The 25,522-nt window shown below is 38.8% G+C and overlaps 3 protein-coding genes across 16 annotated transcripts in view; 1 reads left to right on the top strand and 2 right to left on the bottom strand.

The window, feature by feature from the left end:
• mark2b (MAP/microtubule affinity-regulating kinase 2b) overlaps positions 1–1,548 on the bottom strand; it is a 47,890-nt gene extending 46,342 nt beyond the window's left edge. For 3 of the 12 annotated variants that reach the window (XM_084109072.1, XM_084109071.1, XM_084109070.1), the window contains exon 1: positions 477–1,545. In XM_084109072.1, coding sequence (XP_083965198.1) covers positions 477–524 — 48 coding nt within the window. In that variant the 5' untranslated portion in view covers positions 525–1,545. Of the gene's footprint in view, positions 1–476 lie in introns of all 12 variants that reach the window. The other 9 variants (XM_084109064.1, XM_084109069.1, XM_084109073.1 and 6 more) reach the window with 6 other exon arrangements.
• Positions 1,549–1,699: 151 nt separating this feature from the next.
• On the bottom strand, positions 1,700–9,770 carry krcp (kelch repeat-containing protein). Of its 3 annotated transcripts, none has more exons than XM_084109079.1 (13): positions 9,604–9,770; positions 9,120–9,278; positions 8,963–9,035; positions 7,815–7,874; positions 7,445–7,715; positions 7,221–7,352; positions 6,550–6,737; positions 6,177–6,373; positions 5,889–5,980; positions 4,873–4,927; positions 4,646–4,743; positions 2,417–2,511; positions 1,700–2,299 (listed from the first exon to the last, which is right to left on the bottom strand). In XM_084109079.1, the coding sequence occupies exons 1-13, from the start codon at positions 9,663–9,665 to the stop codon at positions 2,165–2,167; spliced, it is 1,617 nt and encodes a 538-aa protein (XP_083965205.1). In that variant the 5' UTR covers positions 9,666–9,770; the 3' UTR covers positions 1,700–2,164. The 3 variants fall into 3 exon arrangements, with proteins under 3 accessions (XP_083965205.1, XP_083965206.1, XP_083965204.1); XM_084109080.1 differs by having other exon boundaries at positions 7,475–7,715; positions 9,120–9,281; positions 9,604–9,766; XM_084109078.1 differs by having other exon boundaries at positions 9,120–9,281; positions 9,604–9,757.
• A 1,476-nt stretch (positions 9,771–11,246) lies between these two features.
• adad2 (adenosine deaminase domain containing 2) lies at positions 11,247–17,882 on the top strand. The gene is made up of 8 exons (XM_084109081.1): positions 11,247–11,683; positions 11,777–11,905; positions 12,557–12,707; positions 13,175–13,342; positions 15,353–15,567; positions 16,382–16,616; positions 17,061–17,193; positions 17,324–17,882. The coding sequence occupies exons 1-8, from the start codon at positions 11,272–11,274 to the stop codon at positions 17,432–17,434; spliced, it is 1,554 nt and encodes a 517-aa protein (XP_083965207.1). The 5' UTR covers positions 11,247–11,271; the 3' UTR covers positions 17,435–17,882.
• Positions 17,883–25,522: the final 7,640 nt, after the last annotated feature.

Genomic DNA, 25,522 nt, shown 5'->3' with positions numbered 1-25,522 from the left:
AAACTCTATAACTTTTTTTTGGTTTTACATTTTATTTTTTTCTTTACTTTAGCAATAATCTGACAAGGGTCTTCTTTAAAAATGAGACCAAACTTAAGTCTGTGCTCCTAAGCTTCAAATTTTTATGACAGTTTTTTGGCACGGACATTTTTGTCCACTATGGACCTATGTGTCACTTTTTTTAATTGATGCACAAGGGTTAAGACATCAGATTTACAACATCTACAGCGAGGAACATGGAAGTTTCCTTGACGAGCCTATCAATGAACAGATAAGGGAAGTCATGTTGAGTCAGGGAAACTCTTCCTGAACTAACTTTTTTATATATATATCCAGACACCTGCCTTTCAGCTCGACAAGCTTGAAGGAAATACAATTCAAAAGAAAATCAAGAATGACGTAATTCCAAACAATAAACACAGTAGCACACATTCATACATATTAGTTTCTGTGCGGTCAGTGAAGATATGTCTCACCTGGCTGGATGAATTTTCTATAACACCACCTCCTCCTCGGGTTGTCATTTTCGCCCAGGTATTCTCAAAAACAAGGCCACGGGGGGAAAAATAAATGAAAAATCGTTTTTAGTGGTTGACAAGCATTTATAAGCTTGCCTTTACAGGCTATTCGTCTGTTCTGACAGAAGTAATCAGTGTTGCTAGCTAGCTTGAACTAGCCACGCAGACAGAGATCAACAAGTTGAAGCCCAACATCAGTCCATATGTGGAGAAAAATACTTGTATTAAAGTCTCCCAGTTGAAAATAAACAGCAGGTCCTTGATGAGGATTTATGAAGGTCTTCTTGGAGAGACTAACATGGAGCTGACTTACATTTATATTTGTTTCCCAACGAAATAAGCGAGAGTTTAAAACAATTCATATCCTACCAGATATTAAAAATGACAGAGAATGAGGACACGAAAAGGAAAAGTATCTCTCTGTGAGCGATATGAAGTGTTAGGCCAACAAAACAAAAAAAAACAAAAAAAAAATCACAATTTTACCGACCTTCAAAACAATTAGTGTCAACAAAAGGTGGAAAAAAATACCTCAACCGTCAGTTTGAGATAACGAAACAAACGGCGCTGGACTGAACACGGATATAAAGAAAATCAACCGTGAGTGCTGAGAATGAAGGGCTAGCAGACGTAAGATGGATTTCAAAAATCCAGAAAACCCCTCATTATCCACGAAACCGTCTTCCGCCACTCACGGGATCCCGGTGGCCAAAGGCTCTTGAATGAAAGGAGTCGTCTGAGGGCTCGTATCCAAAGAGAAACATCCAGTCAGGTAGTAAAATCCATGATTGGCTTCGGGGATGTGGAGAAATGGGCTTCACTGGAGGCGGATCGGTGTCGTACTGCGGCCGAGCTGCTCAAACGCTCGTGCCTGATACCGGAACAAGCGCGAGAGGCAACATGGCCGATCTCCGGAGCGAGCGGAGGGGGGGGGCTGAACGGGGAGGGGCGGCGGCGGACCCGTGCACGGATCCTCTAGGCATCAGTCGGTGCTCGCATACTGCGGTATTCGCGGTCGTAACGGCGACTGTAGACGGCGGGTGACATCATGTGGTCGTTGTTTCCGTGGAGATTTTGAAATTTAGCAGATGCCCTGGACACAGGAAACAGTTTCTGTGTGACTGACCTGCTGTGTGATTGAACCAAAGTGCTCGAATAACTGAAGAAAAGAGGCGTTTGAATTTTTAAAGAACGTTTAATTTTGAACAGGTTTGCTGCGACAGTATTTACAGCTAAATCATAATTTTACAGAGACATTAAAAAAGAAGCTTTATCTAAAAGCATGTATATACAAAACGGACACCAAAAAAAGCTTTTCGTTGATCAAACCTGAATCCCTTCATGAAATAAACAAAAAAAACAAATCTATATCTAATGATGTTTGAAGAAGTATTATTCTGAAGAAGAAAACAGCCCACTCTTACTGATCTATAATAATAATGGGCTTGTATCACAAATCATAACATTATAGACTGACTTCCCAAGGTCTGAGCATAAGTTTGTTAATAAAGGATGATATAATGCAAATACCTGAGTGAAAGTGTAATACACCTCTTTAAATAAGCCACAATCAAACCACAAAGAACAAAATCTGAAACAGCACAGCATAAAAAAAAGCATGTAAAACCGAATTGTGATGCAAGTGTTTAGTCTCTTTTTAGCTCTTCTACTGGCATAGTGAAAAGGTCGGCGAAGAAGCTCCCTTCGTTGTCACCTCCACCAAAAACCAACAGCGTTTGTGGGGATGATTCTGGAAGGTCCTCGTCTTCATCTATAGATCCCTTTACAGGCAAAGACACTAGTATTAAAGGTCTGAGCAGTGAAAATCAATAGCCATTATAATGAACCAAAACTACTTTATAAAGGTGTCCATAATGTGAGTTTTTTTTTTTTTTTACCTTTCTGCATGTGGTGGGCATGGTAATGATGGAATGTCCAGCTCGGGGGAAAGAATTGAGCTGGGGTAGAGACAGAGATGACCAGCAACTAGTGTCTGGAGTAAAAAAGAAAAATTATTGTTAAAAATAATAGTAAAAGCTAGTTGCTTTGAAAGGAATATTCCAGGTTAAATACAACCTTTAAATCGATCAACAGCATTCATGGGATGTGACAACATACACTACAAATCAAAAGTTTGGGGTCACTAAGATTTTTAAAGAAAGTTATAACTTATAACAAAACTTACAATGTTATAAAGGATTTTTTTTTGCAAATAAATGCTGTTCTTTTGAACTTTCTGTTTAATCTGTCCTGAAAAAATGTAGCAGAACAAGAGTTTTCAACATTGAAAATAATAATGAATATTTCTTGAGCACCAAATCAGCATATCAGAATGATTTCTGAAGGATCATGCGACACTGAACACTGTAGTAATGATGCTGAAAATTCAGCTTCGGCTTTACAGGCATGGACAATGAAACTGAAACGCCGGCCAATACAGTGCTGAAGGTTTCCTGCCTATATATGCGTGGCCTGGTGGCTAATTTTCACTGATTTTACGTTCCATTAGTAAGAGCAGAGTGTGAAGGTTGAATTAGCAGAGCAATAGCACAGCTGTACATAAAATATTGCAATCCACAAAACACACAGTAATGGGAGACATATCAGAGTTCAAGGTCTCGCTTCTCGCTGGCACATCTGTGACCAGGACAGCAAGTCTTTGTGGTGCATTGAGAGCTATTGTATCCATGGGGAAATGTCGGCATACCGTGGTGGTATGCCGACATTTCCCCATGGATACAATAGCTCTCAATGCACCACAAAGACTCATGAAGGGATTCAGACTGGTGTATGACAAACCACATCCAATAAGAGTAAAGGTCCTTGCTCACGGAGTCCGAAATTCTCGCACATTAAAAAATAAATACGACCTCATGTTGTGTCAATCACATTTACACACTGCCTCCGAAACTTTCGTCCGCCATAAAAAATAAATAAATTTTAAAAAATTCGGAACGGGTTCGATTTTCTGCGTTTTTCGCATCCGTAGCAAGCATTTTGAGAGGTGTTTTGACAATTCAGAGCCACCAAATGAAGAATACGAAAAAACGCATACGAAAATTTGTTGACGCAAGCTGTCTGAAAGGGATGTCCAGGCACTAACCCGGATTGTATCCAAAAAACATAAAACCACAGCTGCCCAACTGCATAGTTAAATGCACACATTGACTCAACAAAACTGTTCATTGGGAGCTCCAAATTCAATAATGGGAGCAAATGGGAGCTTCAATATTCATGGTCGGGCTGCTATATAGCCAAACCTTTGGTCACTTGTGCAAATGTCAAAGTCGGTTTCAGTGGTGTGGTACCAACAGTGCCAATTGTTCTCTGATGAGTCCACCTTCACTGTCTTTCACACATCCGTGGGAGTTACAGTGTAGAGAAGGCCCAAAGAGGCTTAAGCACGGGGGTGGATCAGTGATGGTTGGGCTGCAATATCATGGTATTCCCTACTGTACTTGATGGGCACTTCACTGCCAAGGACTACTGAACCATTCTGGAGGACCATGTGTACCTAATGTTTCAAACATAGTACCCTGAAGGGGGTGTTATGTATCAGCATGCACCAATACACACAGCAAGACTTGTGACAGAATGGTTTGATGAACATGAAAGTGAAATTTAACATTTCCCATGATCTGCAGTCACCAGATCTAAATATCTTTGAGGCACTTTTGGAGGAGCAAGTCAGAAAACTTTTTCCTCCACCAGCATCACGGTGACCTGGCCACTGTTCTGGAAGAGGAATGGCTCAAAATCCCTCTGGCCACTGTGAAGGACTTGGATCTGCCATTCCCAATACGGAATTATGCTGTATTGGCAGCAAAATGAGGCCCTACACTATAATAAATTATTGTGGTCTAAAACAAGGTGTTTCAGTTTCATTGTCAATATGTCAAAGCCTTGTATATAAATAAACAAAAACAGTTAATTAAATTGTAATACAATTTCATAGTAATACTGTTTTTTACTGTATATTTTATCAAATAAATACAGACTTGTTGAGCAAAACAAAAGACTTCTAGAGAATATTACCAACCCAAAAAATTAACAGTATTAGTGCATGTAGTAGCAACCATAGAGTCCTGGAAGTGGAATTGGGGCAAAAAACCCAACACAAGTCTCACCTGTGTTGAAGATGAATGTGTCACTCAGTGCATTGTTCCCATTGTATCCGCCATGGATCAGGAAGTTGCAGTCTGAAAGAACCGCACAGCCGTGCCAGCTGTGATACAGTATGGAACAGGTATAGGTTACATAAAATTTGATCAAGATGTTCAATCTTGTAACCATAATAAGACAACTGAAATTTTGTTATACATTTTGTTTGCTGTTGAGAGCATGTTTTAAATACCTTCTAGGAGAGGGGGCTGTCCCACTTGTCTTCACAGCAGAAAACTCCATCAAGCCTGAAATAGGATGTGACAATATGCTATTTTAAGCTGACTACTCCACTTTTTAAAGAGTGCTTCCGTTATTAATGTGTAAAACAGTATTATACCAGGTATTAAATATGCAGAAAATCTACACAGATCTGAATAAAGAATGGAAGTATAACAGTTCCATATAGAAACCGTGCATAACAATGGATATATGACACTCTCCTCTACCATGTAAAACATGTCTAGTAGATTTTTTTGTCCTCAAGTAACAGTACTGAGATGACTTCTATGAGTGGCAAAACATCTCCTTCCAGCAGTGGTTGCATTAAACTCTCATTGTCCGTCATTTTGACAGACAGGGTCTAAAATTTCAGTCATAATCTATTATTACTTGTCATTGTAATTTTCGTATTTTAATGATAATAAGCCATTTAATAGCCTTTGTTTTCATTCACATTTACATTTTTAAATCACAAACGTACAGGACAAAGATATAGTGACTTTCTCCATCTGCCTGAACTCAAACCTTCCTCCTGGTCTGCATGGGCTTAAACTGTCCTCGCCACTGCATCCGCATCAGTCTCTCTTTTTTCAACTCTTTTATCAACAAGATCACTAATATTCAACCGTCCGAAGAAACTTCAAACTCAGCTGCCGTGATATTTTTGCAATTGTATGTTGATACAAGACTAGGTAATCGCTAATTAATATGCGTGCTTGCCAACAACATGACAGGGGTGGGAATTACAGTTACAGTAGATCACCAACAGTGTAATCTGTCAAAATGACAGATTCAGGTTTTTCCCATCAATGCTAAAACAATTCAGTCAATGTCAGAAAATATTTGGTTACCATGACTACTGCCTTCCAGTGACTTTACACATTTAGTTATTCCTTATTTTTCCCCAATAAGACATAACACAGTGAGAAACCAAATTAAAATCAAATAATAAGTCTTGAAAAGAGTAACAATTCTTGCAGTGTTTACCAAGATCTAGCATGAACATGTCATTGAAGCAGACAGGAGTGTCCCATCCGCCAAACACAAAGATCCTCCCCTGCATCACACATGCTGAGTGCCTGCACAAATTTACCAAAATCTGTTAGAAGTCAGAAAGAAAATACTCATATGCCACATGCACAACTGAAAATAGTTTTAAAACATCACTATCAGTCATGCAATTAATGAAGTATTACACATCTCAAAATGTTGCTAATGTAACTTTAAATAACTGTGGACTACTTTGATTTAAAATAGAGACATGAACAGCCCTACCCAGAGCGTGGAGCAGGCTTCTCTCCATTGACAATGGGTTGATACCAGATGGCCATATCAGGGTTAAAGATGTAGATGGAGTCACTGCAGCCATCTGGTTCTGGATGTGGGCGAGGAAACACTCCTCCAAACACAAAGAGCTCTCCCCGGAACATGCTGCAGCTGTGGTAAGCCAGAGGAGGCACTTTTCCCTGCGCCTAAAGAGGTCAACGAAATCCAAAAAAACTTTTAAGTACCTACTGGCTAATAAAATGAAATCTGTATTTACTATGGATGAGAAAAGGGTGACATCTATAACAAAAACAAATCGTATGTGCCTATTCATGTGTTAAAGATAATTGACAGGTGTTTGTTGAATAAATTGCAGACTAACCTCTACCAAAGTCCAACGCCAGCTTTGTGTGTCTAAGATGTGAACATCATTAAACCATTTCTTATGCTTTGAGCCGCCAAACACAAAGATACGCTTAGACTCTGGATCATAGGTTGCTGTGTGACCAATTCGGGCCTCAGGGGTCGGTCCTTCTGCCAGGGTTTCAGCAGGTACCCAAGAAAGATCCTCTGAAAAAAAATAATAATAATAAATAAAAAAAGTCTCCATGAAATCAAAATGAACAATGTTGCAGTATTCATTATACATACTGTCTGAAAATTATTATCTGTGACATCTTTATTTTATTCATGTGCCCTCATTATCTTTAATCATAATAACTTCCCCTCCCTCTTTCAGCAGCATCTCTTTTTTATCTGATTATGTTTTTACCGATGCGTGGGCAGGACAACTTATCACTCACATGAGATCATAGCAATAGCAAACCACAATGATCCAATCAATTCCCAAAGGACAAAATCAAGTCTCAACCTAAATTTTTTTCTTGTTCGAGACATCGTTTCACTCAGCTATGCATCACAATAGGGAAGAAAAGACCATTTCATGATGACTTTAAGAGCAGAATTATATCTACCAAGTGATAGCAGATCTAATAATATAATAACAAAATTACAATCTATTGACATGGTGAGACAGAAACATTACATTTTTACCTGTGCATAGTTTCCAGATGGGGTCTTTGCAGAACTGCATTCTGGATCCTTGTCCTCCAATCAAAATGGCTGTCTGAGGATCAATGGGACAGAGAGTCTGACCCCAGCGACCTGACGGTTTGTCCAATGGAGCTGGAAAAGAAGTATTGCCAAACATAAAATAACAATCATAACACATTATTAATACACCCCACATGCAAGCAAAGAAAAAAAAAATCATTCACCAGTCTGTGAGGAGGGTTTGGCCTGCTTGCCTTTAGCCTTGTGGCTTTGAGAACTGGAAGTTGCAGTCTGTTCCTCCTTTTGAGAGAACAGACGGGTTTGACCTCCACGAGGATTGTTCTTGCCCCGTCTGTGAGGTGTTGCCTTTTGGGAGGCGTTAGGGCAGATGTTCTCCTTTCCTCTCCCTTCATTGATTTCTTCTTCCTCCTCCTCTCCCTGAGACCACTTCCTCTTGCCTAGACATTCCCTTAATACAGGTGCTGTGGAGTTGCACTAAAAACAATGAATTGAGAGAAAACACTGCAGGTAAGTACCGGCAAGCACAGAGCGAATCTAACTTTAGTCAAAATAGGTATAACAGGCTAAATTTACCTCTGGAGTGCATTCCATCTGTGAAACAGTCAACACTGGATCCAAGAAATCACTAGTACCCTTTGGAAAACAGGATTATGGGTAAGTTTGTTGTCGCAATCAGATATGCACAGGTTTACGGACTTCACACAATTGTTGAATTTTACTTCTTAAATATTACGTATAATTTGATTAAAGGGGTCATGCAAAATGTTTTAAACAGAACTGAAGATGCTACTATCTTTGCTGAAAGCTTAAAGGGATAGTTCACCTATAAAAATGAAAATTCTGTCATAATTTACTCACCCTTAAGTTGTTCCAAACCTGCATGAAGTACTTCTGTTCAACACAAAAGAAGATATTTTGAAGAATTTTGGTAACCAAACAGTTGCTGGTCTCCATTGACTTCCATACTATAGAAGAAAATACTATGGAAGTCAACAGGGACCAGAAACTGTTTGGTTACCAACATTCTTCAAAATATATTCTTTTGTGTTCAGCATAAGAAAGAAATTAGTACAGGTTTGGAACTTGAGGGCAGGTAAATTATGATGGAATTTTCATTTTTAGGTGAACTATCCCTTTAAAGCTTTCAGCATCTTCAGTTCTGTTTAAAACATTACATGAATTTATTCTGGAGATTTTTCCTTAAAGTCTTTTCTTCTGTATTTTGATGTACATCCAAGTGAAATGCATCAATGAAAAGCATCACTTGGTTCAATACATCTCGTTCAGTGGACGGAGGCAGATTTAAATGTAAGCTTGATTGTAATGGGTTTAATCAAACTAAATAATAATAATAATAATAATAATAGTAACAAGTTACATTTATATAGAGCTTTTCTCAGCACTCAAAGCGCTTTACATAGAAGGGGGAATCTCCTCAACCACCACCGATGTGCAGCATCCACCTGGATGATGCGACGGCAGCCATATTGCGCCAATACTTGCCCACCACACACCAGCTTATTGGTGGAGAGGAGACAGTGATGACGCCAATCAGTATATATGGGGATTCAATTATTGAAGAAATCTGGCATGTGTTGTTATAATATTATAATATAATATTGTTCACATTAAGATCAATAATATGCATTTAGAAAATGGATAGGGTGATTTTTTTATTACATGCAGTCTGTGCTTAAATCTTGGTAGTGTCTCATACTTACCCCACTGAGTTTGACAGTTAAGGTTGCGCCACTGGGCCAGACTCCATCCTCACCAGCTTCCCATGACAGACATCTGAAGAGAGGGAAGGTTTAGGTTAAAGGTTCCAACTTCCAACTAAAATATACTATACTGATTTGACACAAACAGTAAACTTACTTATTGTATGGTGTTAGTTTTCCCATATTAATGGGTATGTCCCTCTCATCAGCAAGTTCCACAGAGATTGAGTCTCGTTTTCCCCAGTCTCCTCTGGAGAAGAGAACCATCAGCTGAACACTAGGCTGGATCTCAACTGAGCTCTGCCACCCATCACGTCTGCTGTGGATAATAAAACATGTATAACCGGGACAGGTAGCTAAAGTTGATATTGTGTGCGTCTTTGTAGTTTTTTCTGTTTCCCGCAAGAATTTCACGAGGCGGGATACAGAAAGTATGCATTGCACTGTCAACGCTTGCATGACTCCAATCATTGCTTAATTATAATAATAAAATATATGAAGCTATGATAGCTATCTGAATATCTTCCATGCATAAAAAACATTTGAATCACTGGAAGCATGCGCAGCTTGAGTTGCATTAAAATAATAAAAATAGAGAGCCCAATGCATTTCCAATGTTTGTTTATCTCAGTGAACTTTACCTTAAGATCTGCTGTGGTGGTTCATCTACTCCAAATATTGCATAAAGGCCAAAATCGTCCATTTTAACGCTTTTAAGTTGACACTCTCCAACAGAACAGATACAAATTACAGTAAATTGGCTAAACTCCGTTGAGCAGACCTCTATCTCCCGCCGACCTGATGCACAATAAATATAAAACCCGCGCCACCGCCAATACGTTTCGTTCACGAAGCGCAGTGATTGGACGAGTGGGCCGAGACGCAATGCAATCGACCAATCCTAAAGAAGAAGCAAACGGCTTCCTGTTGTTGCAATGTTGATTGCTAGGTGAAGTCAGCCAATGGATGAATGACTTTATAACAGGCGGGATGATGCATGCTCGTCATGGAGGAGGGACATTCTTGTGTTGGTCAAATATGGTTACTATGAAGAGAAGAGAATTTCATCTCACAAATCAGAAAGTGAGATTCAGTTAAATTGTTGCTTATTATATATTGTGAATAAATGTTTCTCTTGATATTTTTATATATTAAAATATAATCTTTTATATTAAATAATAATATGAACAAAAATAAATACTGTCAATGAGCTCAACGACCTACAACATAAATCAAAACACTGTCCGCTGGTGACACCTGCTGGTCAAGTGTATGTAACGTTTTGCACAGCGTTTTAAAAACATATTTCCCCGGTTTCACAGACAAGACTTAAGCCTAACGTTACTTCCAGACTAAAATGCATGTTTGGTCTGTTTTAACTGAGAACAACTTGAAAACAACAAAACACATTTTTTCTAAGGCACGTTTATAAAAGCTAAATTTCCTAATTGAACTAAGGTCTAATCCTGGCTCAACCTAAGCCCTGTCTGTGAAACCGGGCCAAAGAAGCTCTCAAAGAGAAAAGCTTTCAAAGAAGCTTTACATAAAGTAGTTTCTTAAACTTTCCAGAGACTCGATTTATAAAGGTTTCATAAATAATACGACTTTGATATGATTATATTTTTTAACCATTATCATTATATAACTTGTGTTTAATACCTCAATCCAATCCTAAAAGGTCTAACTTAAAGACAGCTGTATTTTTCACAAAATTGTCGACCAGGCGCCGAGCATTGTGAACATTTTTACTTTTTTGGTTTTTAAAAATATTTTTAAATGTAGATTTTCACAAATAAAATACAATTTGCATTTTGTATGTTTAACATCTTTACTGTAAAGCGGTGAAATTGGCTTTAAAATCATTTTATTCATGCTTTTACGCGCTATCGCTGTCACGTGACACAAGCAGGCTGAGGCTCCTCCCAATAATTAGCTCAATCTTGCAGGTTGAAGAGAGTTGCTGATCAATTTATTCGACAAAGAAACTCTTTTGAAAGTCAGGTATCTTTAAAAAATACAGTGTATATAACGTATCACTTTGTTGTGTATTGTGTATGACCTACACTTTAGCTCATGTTACGTCGTGTATTTTTTATATTATACATGCATTTTGATTTAAGTAAGTTAGGCTGTCCAGTTATCAGTCACATTGGTCAGCTAAAATTAGGCACTTGCTATATCTGAGATAAATCTGTCATATTTCAGGCCCATAATGTACAATAATCTTTTTAAATCGGCATGTTTGTGAGTTTGTGACTAGTTCTCTTTTGTGCAGTTTATCAAAACTGCACGACGATTTACAGCAGATAATGGCAAACCACGGTGTGAATGCAGAGGGGAAACGGCTTCCTCGAATAGCTGCCACTCTAATGATGCGCTTTGCTCCTGAGAGGGAGCCCACCTTTGGAGTCCACAGGGCCAGTCTCAAGCCTCTTGGCCCTAACAATGAGCTTAAAGATACTCCATCACCTGCAAAAGAGAGTCAACCCTCAAACCCAGAGTTACGGCACTTTGTTGATATTATAGAGGAACCCACTGCTTTAGGCCACCATAGCCTAGAAATCCCATCATTGGAGTCTTCGCCCCAAGTGGAGGACCTGGACTCTGGCCCAGAGTCCCCTTCTGCATGGAGCCTGAGTAGTATTATAGGAGGTGAAACAACCCTAGAAGACCTGGAAGACACCACAGATGGCACTCTCAGGAGGGGCCAGAAAACTGGAGGTATGCTGACTTTTGTTTTTAAAGAATTTTCATTATTTTTTGTGTCAGATGTTTCTTTACTACTACTGTTGTCTCAAATTCTTGCTCTTTCAGTAAAGTTCACGGACTGGCACAAACACCGCGTAACAGCTGTGTGTACTGAACGTTTTGGCAAGCTGCTCAGAGAATGTCCTGAGTACCACAGGGCTAAGAGCTGCTTTGCTGCTTTTGTACTGGAGAGAGGTGAGATGCACTGCCAATGAACGATCAAATGCAATGAACGATCGAATTGACACTGACACTGAGTGTGCCGGAAGTGCTGCCGCTTTTGTATAGTGCTTGCTGTTGAATAATTATAGTGATGATAAGATTTATCTTGAACTCTGTCATGGAAATTAGCACGTGTAAACCTTATATTAAAAATGATATAATCAATTAAAAAGGAATTTATACCTGTATGATATTAAGCTGTACCCATAATGGACCAGAGGTTTGGAAAAAGGATAGATGGATGATTCACCTGTGAGCGGCATCTTCTGACAAGACGCAAGAATTCTTTCAGCATGACCCTCATAGTGCATTATGGGTATTCTCTAGCCATTCAGTGTAAATCAGTTGTACACTCGTTATTGCGCTGCATTGTGGGATTGAATGAGTGCAATTGATAACGAGCACTATGGTTTCGGACACCTCTGCAAATGGCTTTCCCCTCAAATATTGCCCTATTTAAGGGTATAGGGGCAATTTCATTCATAGCCTAGGACTCAACAATTATGTAGGTTCCAAAACAAAAAATGATCAATTAAAATCATTTATGAATTTAATGATTTCTCAGTTGAAATGTATCATCTTTATTAATTATGGTTAAAAATATGTTTTTAATGTGTGTGTCAGAGGTACGTGACACGGGTACGCAGCACTGTGAGCAATATGAAGTGGTAGCTCTGGGATCAGGTCAGAACTGCTGCAGTGGTTGGCTTTCTTACACGGGATCTGTCGTCCATGACTGCCACGCCATTGTCATCGCCCGCAGAGCCCTCAAAAGGTTTGAACATTTTGAACAGCTTAGATAGAAATGGAGAGAGACAAAGAGCAGGACTTCTCTCTCTCTCTCTCTCTCTGTCTATATATATATTGATATACGTTTTTGCCAATGACTACATCTGGATCATATTCAGAACGATGATCAAAACATAGATGGAGTAGATCGAGTCCATCAACACCCCTAATGCTTGCACAGTCATATACCACTTCCTGGGTTCATTTAATTTATATGCTGTTTATTGTTGATGATCGCATTACCGGTATTTTCATATGTATCTGCTTGCATATGAGATCGCTCGTTTCTGCTTTTTCTTTGCCCTCTACCTTTTAACAATGATAACACAAAAAGCCATAAAAACTCGTCATTGGCAGGGAAGCATTTTTTCATAAATGATGAGTTAACTCGTCAATGGCAGGAAAAAAGTTAAAATAAGGAGCTAAATGTGTCTGTCCTGTCTGGTGTCACAGGTACTTGTACAAGCAGCTCCTGCTGTTCTACAGTGCTGATCCAGAGCTGAAGCAGCGCTCCATATTGGAAAGTGTTCCATCTGAACGACTGCTTCAGCTAAAGCCACGCATGTACCTTCACCTGTACACTAACAAAACCCCCAAAGGAGCAGCACAGTGCATAGTCTTGTAAGTATAATTTTTTTATGTGCTATGCTAACATAAATTCAATAGATCCTCCAGGAAAGGGATGGGCAACTTCGCTCCTTGAGAGCCAGTATCCTGCAGAGTGTAGCTCCAACCCTATTCAAACACAACTGAACAAGCTAATCGATGTCTTTAGGATTACTAGAAAGGTGAGTTTTTATCAGAGTGGGAGCTAAACTCTTCAGGACAGTGGCCCCCCAAGACCAAAGTTACCCATCCCTGCTCTAGGATCTGAGTTTGACCAGTGGGTCCCAACCCTGCACTAATATACTGGTGAGTTGAATCAGGTGTGTTTGATTAGGGAGACATCTAAACCGTGCAGTGTTGGGGGTAATCCAGGACCAGGGGTGGGAACCACTGCATTATCCACATTTTTCCTACACCCCTTGAAGCTTTGCGTGAATTTTGGGAGTAACTTAATTTAAACTGTAAACAATCAGCAAAGGTTCGCTCTATGAACGCATTTTCATTCGCAATCATTTTTCGCACCCATTGAACATTAAAAGAAATTGTAAAAGCATTAACAAATGACTACAACAGACCATGAATAACACCGCAACAATATTTTATTACAATATAATATTTTAACAAACAATTTATTTCCGCAACAATAATATGGATGTGTTAAATATCACTATAGTAATATGTCTGTATTGTATGTTGCCTTAATCAAAAATGTTATTTCTATCAGGTCCATTAAGTCAAGAACACAGACAATAAAAATAATGAAAGAATTTATATTGAATAGATTGCAAACAGTTTGATGTTCCTGAATTGAATTTGGCGGTATGGCTCTGTTCAGGGAGTCCTCTGACCTTTCATGAGCACCATGAAATAGCAGAGAGTCAGAGGACAGCAGCAGCAGCAGCATTAGGGAACGCTCACACAGTTTAGGACTGTGAGAGCTAAAATATCCCCCCTGTGAACAGAGCAGGCAACATGACATAAAGCAAATACCATGTTATGCATAAGGAGGAGGTGGTGGGCAGCAGAAGCGAGCAGCAAGCATGTATGAGCAACTGAATGTGCTTTAAATAGGGCGCCTTGTTTGAGCTTTGGCCATTGAACAGCGAGGGGAGTTAACGAGCTAATGCAGCTCAGCTGGAGCAGATCAGCTGACGGGACAGTGTTGTTAGCAAACAGCATTAGCAGCGTCTTGACTACCTGGCCTGCCAGAACTGACGCTGACGCTCAATTTTTTGCATTCCAGTAAACGGTTCTAATAGGGATTAGAAGTGAAGAGGGGAACCATTTACATCTTAAAGCTTCTGTGTGAAAACAAACTTGGAAAGAGACGTGAGGATTTTTGATGAAAAACGAGAGATTATTGCGCATTCCAGTGGATTATTCATGGGATATACTGTATCATAAATTAAATCGGGAGAGCAGACCACAAATGCGCATTATATGTTGTCTTTTTTCATACTGGTACAGCGGAAGACAAAGGAATAAATGAAAAAAATCAGGAGGAAAAGAATTCATTGAATGAAAAGAGCTCTTGCTATAGATATTCCTGTTATACCATGTCACATTAAAATACCAAGTGTTGTTATTCTCCTGACGTCTGAAAATAGAACATTAAGTACATTTTACAGCTCATTCAGTCAAACTGACGATAAAGATTATTTGTAGTGCAACATTGTCTTTTTGTGTGGAACTTCCCCAAACTGGAAGTGCCTCCCATAATCTTAATTGCAGTAGGCTTGTTAGGAAAAAGGTGTATGCAATATTGCAGGGGTTCTCAACTCTGGCCCTTGAGGTCCACAGTCCTGCAGAGTTCAGCCCTGAGCCAGCTAATCAAATCTTCAGGACTATTAGTGAGACAACTACTAGACAACTAGTGTGTTGGAGCAGGGTTGGAACTAAACTCTGCAGGGCTGTGGCCCGCCAGAAGCTGAGTTTGACACCCCTGGTTGACTATTTCAGAGAATCTGTCTAATGTATATCTTTAAAATCATTAAATAAGTTAAATTTCCATGTATGCTTTCACAGAAAGTCTCAAAGCAGTGCTTACACCACTCTGAAGCTGCAGTGCCATGCTAAAGGCTCTCTCATCCCTGCTGTTTTCCTGCTTCCAAGCGTGTGGGGTGCACGCATCTGTTGCATGTCCGACAGTGCCAAACTCACCCGTTGGACTGTCACTGGAGTGCAGGGGGCACTACTGAGTCATTTTATTAACCCAGTCTACATTACCAGCATTGTACTTGGTAAGCTGTGTGCATTTGCAGGTGACTGAGTGTTTCCAAATATGGCAGTTGGATCTGGATTGAAACTGTGACTGAGATCTGGAGTATCAGCTTGTAAATATTTTTTGTGTGGTTCACTTCGCTTTTCTCTAGTACCACATCTCACTGAAGTTGCTCTGACCACACTGAATATTGTCAATTTCCACTTCCACTTTTTAGATGCTTTATTAATTGCACTGTAGGAATTAGGAAATGATCATTTGAAAATGTGAAAATACTGAAGAATCAACACATTATCTTAAAGTCCACATGAAATCAAAATTGACCATATTTACTTTGTTTGCCTAAATTGATCGTTTTGTGGTGAACAATTCATCCATGCAAGTCAATCCACACAAAAAAATTTTTTGGCTTCGTAATCTTTAATCAAAATCTGAAAATGCCCCTCCCCTCTGCATTGGAGGACCTTCCCTGATGACGTAGGTTTGAGGACTTGGGTTGGGAAACGCTTAACCACTCCCCTCAAACCGTTAGTCTGTTATGAGCGAGAGATGGAGAGGAGGAGCGCTAGAGTAAAACCCTGCCCTCTGTTCAATATTCCTTTTCACTGGGAAATACGTCACAGCACTGGAGAAAAGTCGTTTGCAACTTCCGGTTCACGCGGACTTTAAGAATGAATTGCAATATATTGATTCATGATTGCATTAGAGAGCCTCAAGTTACTACTCATACATTTTATACAAGATACAACTTGTATATTTCATATTCATGGATGAAATCCAAGCAGCCAGAAAAATGGCTGTCCTTATTAACCTTTTCTCCGCTTGTTGTCCAGGTGATTCCAGACACTGCTCAGAGAAAGTGTCTGAGATCATCAACAAACGTCTGGGCACAGGCTGGAATAATGCTCTGCCTCCACCATTCAAACAAACCACCATCTTCTTCCTGAGTGGAGAGAGTGGGTGGCCTGTTGAGAACACCAACTACAGCAAAGACCTCAGTGTCAACTGGTGCTTGGGAGACTCCAGTATTGAGATTCTGGACAGCACCACTGGCTATGCAATCAACAAGTCAGTCATACTTAATAAACTAGCTAATAATGTTCTTATCTCATGCAGAAGTTTATTGCCTATATTGGGTGTGACTATTATAAATATTTTCACCATTTGAGAATCTGACCAGTGACCAACCTGTTTGTCACAATAGAGCACAACATTTGGCGTCCAGAAGTAAAAATTCCATTTTGTCCATAGAAAATTTATTTTTTGCAAAAATGTATAAACCTACTGTAGTATATGCTTTAGAAGTCATCTGTGATTTCAACATAATTAAAAAAAAATTATTTTGTGAATATTTATAATCAGTGCCTTAGTCTGTTAACATTGACAAGTCAATAGTTTATATTGTATTGTTGTTTTTGTACTGTTCATACTCTAGTTTTGCATACATTCTTATCTACTTTGCTGACTTCTATATTTTGCTTTTATAAAATCCTTTTTTATTCTTTCTCTTAGTTCTCCATTTGTAAGCGGTCCTGGATCGTCAAGCAGACTTTGTAAAAGAGCGTTGTACTTCTGCTTCAGAAAAGTCTCAGCTGTGGCAGGCCACCATGACTTTTTGTCATTCTCCACATACCGCAATGCTAAAGTATGTGTATATAGTTTTGTATGGATAATAATATCCAAATGTATGCGAGTTTGAGTTTATTAGTTAAACTGAGGTTGCATGCGTATAAATATGGCATTTTGTGCGCTAATCTGTTTTATATTCCATCTAGATGGCTGCCCAGCTGTATCAGGAGACCAAGACTCAAGTCAATGTGCAGTTCTTGGCCAACAATGCTGGACCGTGGAACTCCAAACACTTGGTAGATTGCTTTAGTCGCTAAATGACCGGTTGAACAACCCTTGAGGTTCCCAGATGTTCAACAAATTGCACCCTTTGCATTTGATCGTTCATTGATGCTTGAAAACATATGTTCATATGCAAGTTATTTGTTCATTATCAGATATCAGATAGCTATAAGGCATGTAAGTGCACTTCTACTGAAAATATTTGTGTTCTAAAAAGTGTAGAGTACTACCAGCTATTTTAACTTTACAGTTATTTAATATCTGTTTGCTTGTTTTACTTTTTCAGTGTTATTTAGATTCTGTGATTTGGTGTTTTGTTTATTTTATAAGAAAGATGGAAGAGACTTTAAGTTAGACATACCTACACAGAAATATTATAGTAGTTTAAAAGAACATTTGTAAGGCTCAGGCCTCCCAAATTTCATGTTTATCCCCATTCATAATTTGTGATAAAGTAAGCAATAAAAACATTGTGAAAATGACTGATCATAGAGTATTAGTCTGTCAGGAACCAGTAACAACACTGACAAATTTCAGGATTAAAGTTATTTAAAAAATGTATTTAAAAAACAACAAAAATAATAGCATTGATCATACAATTACTTAATAAATCATATGTATTAATACAAAATCACAACAGATTAACAACCTACTAATTAGGGCTGGGGTAAACGATTATTTATTAAACGATTAGTCGGGCGATTATTTTATCGATTAGTCGACTAATCTAACGACTAATTTGAATTAATTATCCTGTCTGTTATTCGCATATCTCTCGAACCGTTACTCCGATGGATTTCAAACTCGACAGCTGTCTGGGCACGAGTAAGTGCAGTGCCAAGTTTGACGTTGTTTGGATGAGAAATGCAAAAGATATTGTTAAATATATCAGTAAAAGAAGCACTTAGAAGGTTGTGGTTTAAAAAATAAACATTCTGACAAACACACTGTCAGCTACAATGTTTACTTCTGAATAATATAGTATAAACGTGATAAATCCATTTTGATTAATTTGAGTAAAAAATTTATTTTCTTTACCAAGAAAGTGGCAAGATTAAAACCACTATTTTCTGTTTCAAACTTTCACATAGCATCTTTAGGTTATAATAACATAAATAATTCAAATCCAGATTTTGATTTTCAAAGATTTATTATAAAAACAGATTATTTTTTTCCCAAAAATGCAATAAATTCATGACACGTTTTTTTTTTAAATGCAATTAATCCATTGAATCAATATAAAAGTTATTTTTCATATTGAAACTGTTGAAAATACACAACAAAGTAAGTTGATCCACATGACAGCCTCTGAACTCGGTCAATACTAATCTTATATTTAGCACGTACTGGACTAAACATAGGCTACATTCAATCAGCCATCGCTAAGAAATACCTTCTGAAATTTTTTGACGGCGATCAGCTGTAAAATGGCTTGGTCCTGCTCGGTTTTCGTTGACTGAGTACAAGAATTTTTTTAAAAGATCCCCTGGGGTTCACGTGTCAGCATTCAACATAAGTTTGACGCAGTGTGAGAACAAGCAACAGTCGGCATTTCTCTTCCTCCCGCGTGCCTCATCTTGTTAATCTCCTCACGTAAATGATTAGATTTCGATGGCTTACGTTTCTTCCCTACGGCAGAATCCACCACAGGTCCATCAATGCCGTCAAATGTATTCATTTTTTTGTTTGTTTGTTGATCAAAAAGTGCAAAGTAGATAAGGAAAACTAGGATGCCGGGTGTATTCAAAGCGCCACCGTTACTGTTTACAATGCGTGGAATGGTGCGCTGTGATTGGTTGAGCGGATTTATCACATTCTGCAGATAAAGGAGACAGGCGTTTGTCGCGGTTTGGAAAGAAAGGGAGAAAACATGACAGAATAACAAGGCGGGCGGTGTGTGTGTGGCGAGCTGTACCTCCGGGAATGGTACAAAAAAAAATAAAAAAAATAAATAAATAAATAAAGAAGCGTCGACGCAAAAAATATGACGTCGACGTAATTTTGACGTCGACGCGTCGACGTCATCGACGCACCGCTACAGCACTACTACTAATAACAATGTCACTGACCATTCATAATGACCCTTAAAGGAACACTCCACCGTTTTTTCATATTGATGCATGCCTCTCTTGTCTCAGTGCGTTCACTCAATCGCTCTGGCGTGCGGCGACACTTTGATAGCACTTAGCTTAGCCCAGTTCATTCATTAGGGACCAAATCTCTGTTTGAGTCTCTGCACGCACTGAGACGAGAGAGGTATGTATCAACTCATCTTAGTTAAGGGAATAACTAACTATTCCCTGATCATTGAGATGTCTGTCCGCGTTGTTGTCCGGTATGTATGTACAGCAGGTTGTTCCAACTATTTTGCAGACTCCTCCCTGTGCTGCAGTTAGTTGGTCTAACACTAATCTTTGATCCCTGCAAAGGTTTGACTGGTTGAATTCATAAATGCAAAAAAAGTCTGCACTCTAAAAAAATCTCATTATAGACATGAGATAAAGTTGACCAACTTTTCGGCTCTTTGTCTTCGTCAGTGTGACAGTTTCACTTATTTTCAATGACTATATAGAAAGCATGCTGCAGGTCTTCAGGTGATTGTGATCACGATTAAACAATCGGTTTAAAAAAATTGTCCTCACAGTTACACATCAGAGGAAAAGGAAAAAAAGGTTAAAATATGTACCCAAGTTTAAACAGTCAAATAAACAGTTCATAGAATCCAGTTTAATTCCATCTGGGACAGCAAATAAATTGAATTCATGAAATTAAGTAGTTCATTGTTACTTCTGCTTGGATATTAGGGCCTCGAAGAACCTCTGTGTTCCTGTTCATAATCTATGTTCTGTTGGCACATAATGCATTGTTGGCTACAACTTGCTTTTCCTGATACATTCATTGATACATTCGTGATCTGTGTTAGTTTAACATTATCAGTCATCAAAGAATCGCAATTACTCATATTTACTCCTATCCGAACTACACTAGACAACATCCCCCTACTCTCGTTTCCTGCGGGTATTATAGTGTGTCAGACGATTGACCTACTCTTTCAAAAGGGGTCGGGTTTCTTGGGATCGACATTTACAGTGGTTAGCTGAACTGAAACTTGCAGAACCCATTCGCCTTTCTCAAACTTCTGGAATGCCACTTTGGCTAATACATTATCTTCATGTACATTTGCCTTTTCTACTGAGATTTTGTATGACTTTGAGCTGTGTGGCATTAACGTGCATACATAGCATTGTCCTGGTTTTCCCTATTTTCTAGAAGTGAAACAAAACCTGAGCAGAACCAGATTTCACCAAGTGCAACATGTTAGCACCTTTGTTGATCCTGGAACAACATTCCATTCAACCAATAAAAGTGACAAGTTTACGTGTCTTACAAGGTGCTGCTACATTCACTCTGATTTTAGTGATAATTTATGGATAGGGTTAGTTAGGTATGGATATGGTTAAGATTACATTTTCGGACAGGAATGTTTTTCCAGGGTAGACAAAATGTGCTGACCCAGGTTTTTTTTATTTTATTATTATTATTATTATTATTATTGTGCATCTGTTAGATTTAATAGTGGGGGAAAATGGTTACATTTTAGTTTTTTTTCCGCTATTTTCATCTTCCGGGTTTAAAATCTTCATCGTGTCCACGTCACAGGCTGTGAGGTGGCAGACCACTGTAGTACTTTGATGACTCATCGGTGTCTCATAATTATTCATGAGACTGAGTTTTCTTATCCAATGAGAAGACACTGTCTCTTAATTATTCATGACACCACTTGGAACTTTCCAATGACAGACATGTCAAACTCGCGTAGTAGATGAGAGGCAATCATGGGACGTATGCGCGTTTGTTTTCGTGGTGCAAAAGTTCCAATGCATCTTTCCCCGCGATGCTGCCCGGGCTAGACTCTGGCTGCGGGCGGTTGGTTGGCCATCAACCACGGACACATCTAAACTATGTATGTGTAGTAGAGCTGAAACAACTAATCGATTTAATCGATTAAAATCGATTATTAAAATAGTTGTCAACTAATTTAGTCATCGATTAGTTGCTAAATAACTTTTATTTGCCGTAAGCGGCTCATTTTATTTGCCGTAAGCGGCTCATTTCGTGCATATTTTAAATCTGCGGTGACCAAAGTGTGGCAGTAATGAGCCACCGGAGGTTTTACTCAGCCAGTACAGCAGGAGAAGTAGCGAATAGCCAATAGCTGGCCTTGTTTTATGTCACATGCTTCCCGCACAGCGTCTGTGCAGCATTCAGCGAGATGGCGAAGGCAGACGGCAGTGGAGCTCGAGAAAGAAAAAGAAAAAAGCGGAAGATAAAACTAATCGAACGAAGCAGCATTCGGCAGTTTAGGATATCGCACAAGATTTGTCAACAAAGAAAACATTTCATCACTGGAGAGTTTTTTTTTATCGACACCATCGTATCAATTGATTTTGATTAATATGCGCGAGGGAGAGAGAAGCAAGACAGCGCTCGGGTGAGTGCGCGCGCGCGGCCGGGGCTCTCTCTCTGCTCGTTCTTATATATGCCCTGTCAAGCTGACAGGACTTAAAAACACATGCAAATGATACACTTTGTTTCACTCTATGGTGGTTAAACTCTGCAATTAATTGTTTTTTCTCGGAACTAATGTTTTTGTTGGAACGAAAGTTTACATCGTATGTTTCTCCGGAATCAGCCAGCGCGAAGGACGTCTATATTCCGATTGGTTGCTGGCGTTTGCCGCTGAACCGCGTCATAGCTTATTACCATAAAGTTGAGCTACTTTCAACTTTCTAATTGATTTCACAGCATAAGCTATAAAGCTGTTTCCCAGGTATAAGCTGTGTGTTTACAGGAAATAAATAAATAAATAAAATGCAATTTGCTGCAACTGTATTCTGTTTTATTCTTATTCTTCGTGAAAATATGTTCTGCAAGATTCATTAATAAGCTTTGTTCGGGATGTTAAACTACTTTAGGAGCCCAAAGGACTGCCATGGTGAAAACATTATTTGAAATCTCCTTGTGAAATTTGCTAGAGTACGTATGGGTCAGTGTTTTGATTGCAGAAGAGTTCAACAAAGGCTTACTAACACATAATAAAACAACTCCAGGTATGTTTTTGATGAGGATATGACAATGCAAAATGGTTAAAATCTCTAAAAAGTATGTTGAATGATAAAGACCCTTTGTTAATAATTTACTTGGGGGAAAAATGGGCAAAACTAAAATATAAGTACATAAACCGATTAATCGTAAAAATAATCGTCCGATTAATCGATTATCAAAATAATCGTTAGTTGCAGCCCTAATGTGTAGTAGCAACCATTCAACTGGAAAATGGTGGACTTCGGCCTTGTACACCAATGCAGGTTTCGTCTTGCGAGTGAGCGAGTGATGCGGTTCCAAGGACTTTTCTATCGCTTCAGAGGTGTGTGTGTTTGTGTGTGTCTAAAATGTAACCCTGACCGTTGCACTTGCCTACAGCTCAATTGTATGGAACGTATGCTTAATTTGTGCAAATTTCTATGTCACTGTCCATCTTTATTATGTGGGTTTAGGGGGCGCGTAGATCTAGGCTATGTACGGAACGTTTTTTTTAAGCGGAAAATGTATTATTTTCAAATATAGTGTGTATATAAACAAATATATATTTTATGACAATTATACATATGCATGTACATTTATATGTTTTAAATACAATTATTATTACTGTAGGCTAATCTATGTAGCAGTTCATTCAGTTACTTTTGAAAGGACAAAAATAAGGTGTCTGTATTTCATTAGACTTTAACTTTGTCAACTATAAAAAAAAATCTAGCATTTCCTCACGTTTTACCACTGATTTTGTAGTACCCCAGAGTGCAGTCTGGACGATGGGGCGGGGCGACACTTTTAGGCGGGGCGACACGTGTCGCTCCGCCCACACCCAATTTAATTGGTTTATAATACCGCAATCTTATTGGTGTAGACGATTCAGGTCTGAGCATGCGCATTCCTTCAAGTACGATTTTATGAATGATTTGGCCGTATTAAAGAAATATTAAATGCTAACTTTAATCGTAGGCTATTTGTCTATCTTGTCGGTTTACCATGGTAATTTTAGTTAAGATCTATTGGCTAATGTTTTATTGTACTTAAGAAATAGAATGGATGAAGTTATTGTTTAAAAACGAACGCAGGCCTACTTCAAGGAGATGTTTTACAAACTCGGGATTTTACGCAAAGGATGATAATTCACTGTAAGAATGTAAAAGCAGCTGATTTTAATTTTTAAAGCACGACCGTTTTTGTTGTCATTTTTTTAACGAGATGTTGTCCAATGCGTGCATTATTTGGTAGGCTACAAAGTGCAAATACAATGTTTAATGGCAAACTCACATTTCTTTGTTAATAAAATGAGGGCCTGTTGGTTCTGTAAATCCCTATGTTATAGTTTTAAAGATTCATGTTTTCTGTAAGTGTCAACCGTAGGCTACTTCGACTATCTGTTACTGTGACATCAGGCCATTGGGTTTTGTGCGTTGGCTACAATATAATTAAAACCGTGTAGTGCTGAAATGTGAAAATAAATAAATAAATAAATATGTATTAACTAAAACAGATTTATTATATCGATCTGGGCTTGTATACTATTTGGTAGGCTAGCCTATTATTGTCTTATTTGTCACTGTGGTTTTGCTTTAAAATAAAATAAAACACACTTTCGGATTTATCCGATGTTTTACTGAAATACAGTGAATTATCATCATTTGTGTAAAATCCCGAGTTTGTGTTTATTCACTGATCCTAATGGAAAAACGAAGAAGCATTTACGAATGATTTGAAATTCCGGAGCCCTGCATGACATGCGGAAAAATATTGTCTAGCCTAAATCAGCCTATAGAAATTATCTCTCCTTTGATAGCCTATGCCAGTAATTTCATGCTGTCATGATCATTGCTCACTAAAAGTGGCACTGACTTATCTGCAGGGTAAATTAATAAATATAAGAGTATAGGCTAAATCTCAAACAGTAATTTATCAGCAACATATTTCGTGATATTGCCTAGCCCTAAAACTGCTCAATATTAGCCTAAAGCTTACAATATGATTTTTTGTAAAGCTGGTTTGAGACGATGTGAATTGAGCGCTATACGAATACATTTTGACAGTAACTTCATCTAACTTGATTCGTAAATTCAGCAAAATATTATCCAATTGATCATTAGGCTACTGAAATCGGAAATCCCCATGGTTATCATCACTTAATATTTCTGTAGTATGGCCAAACAGCGTAGTAGTCGTAGATCATTCATAAACTCCTACCATAGACTCGTACATAAAGGAATGCGCATGCTCATGCCTCAAGCGTCTACGCCAATTAGATTGCTGTATTATAAACCAATAAAATCGGGTGTGGGCGGAGCGACACGTGTCGCCCCGCCTAAAAGTGTCGCCCCGCCCCATCGTCCAGACTGCACTCTGGGGTTACTCCTGATTTTTAGTGACAGTCGATATGCATGGGCCACTGGCGATGACACTTTATCATAAGCGAGTCTCTTTTGAATATCACTAAATTAATGTGCATTGCCCCTCTACCAGCAACAGATAAAGGAGCAGACTACCATTTAACTTAGTGGTCATGCAACATCAAACCACACAGGTTATATAGCATTTTAGGTTTCTTCTCATCCTGTTATGGCGCTTTTCCACTGCATGGTACGGTACGGCTCGGTTCGGTATGGCTCACTTTTGGCGCATTTCCACTGCATGGTACGGTACGGTACGGCTCGCTTTAAATGGTACCACCTCTGTTGAGGTTCCAAGCGTACCGTACCGATACTAAAATGTGACGTGAAAACACTGCAGATCACTGATTGGTCAGACAGAATCATCACTACCAGCGTCATTGTATTTACGACACGAGACACTAAACCCGCTAGATTTAAATAGCCAGTAGACAACAGCCAACGCTGTAGCGCCTGTTTTAAAAGTATTTGCTTTAAAAAAAAATAGTATAAACTTCAAAAAAAGAAATGGCTGAATCGTGGTCAGTGGACGAGGTGCAGACGTTCCTCTCGTTGGTTGCCGAGGAGTGGATGGGGAAACACGGAATGAAAAATTCGCATTTAATACGATGATAT

This window comes from Abramis brama (assembly GCF_963993115.1).
Source record: "Abramis brama genome assembly, chromosome: 3".
In the NCBI taxonomy this organism is placed as follows: domain Eukaryota; kingdom Metazoa; phylum Chordata; class Actinopteri; order Cypriniformes; family Leuciscidae; genus Abramis; species Abramis brama.
Note: the sequence above shows the minus strand (reverse complement) of the source record. Positions and strands in the feature narration are given on the sequence as shown.

Bases quoted from the DNA above. Each gene is read 5' to 3' on its own strand.
- krcp (XM_084109078.1), bottom strand. From the start codon at position 9,665: ATGGACGATTTTGGCCTTTATGCAATATTTGGAGTAGATGAACCACCA. The intron at 7,353-7,444 runs GTGAATGATTTT...CTTCTTTTCCAG, and splicing joins CAAACCCTCCTCACAGACTG to CTCCATTGGACAAACCGTCA. The intron at 2,300-2,416 runs GTAAAAAAAAAA...TTGCCTGTAAAG, and splicing joins TGCCCACCACATGCAGAAAG to GGATCTATAGATGAAGACGA.
- adad2 (XM_084109081.1), top strand. From the start codon at position 11,272: ATGGCAAACCACGGTGTGAATGCAGAGGGGAAACGGCTTCCTCGAATA. The intron at 12,708-13,174 runs GTTTGAACATTT...CTGGTGTCACAG, and splicing joins GCCCGCAGAGCCCTCAAAAG to GTACTTGTACAAGCAGCTCC. The intron at 13,343-15,352 runs GTAAGTATAATT...ATGCTTTCACAG, and splicing joins GCAGCACAGTGCATAGTCTT to AAAGTCTCAAAGCAGTGCTT.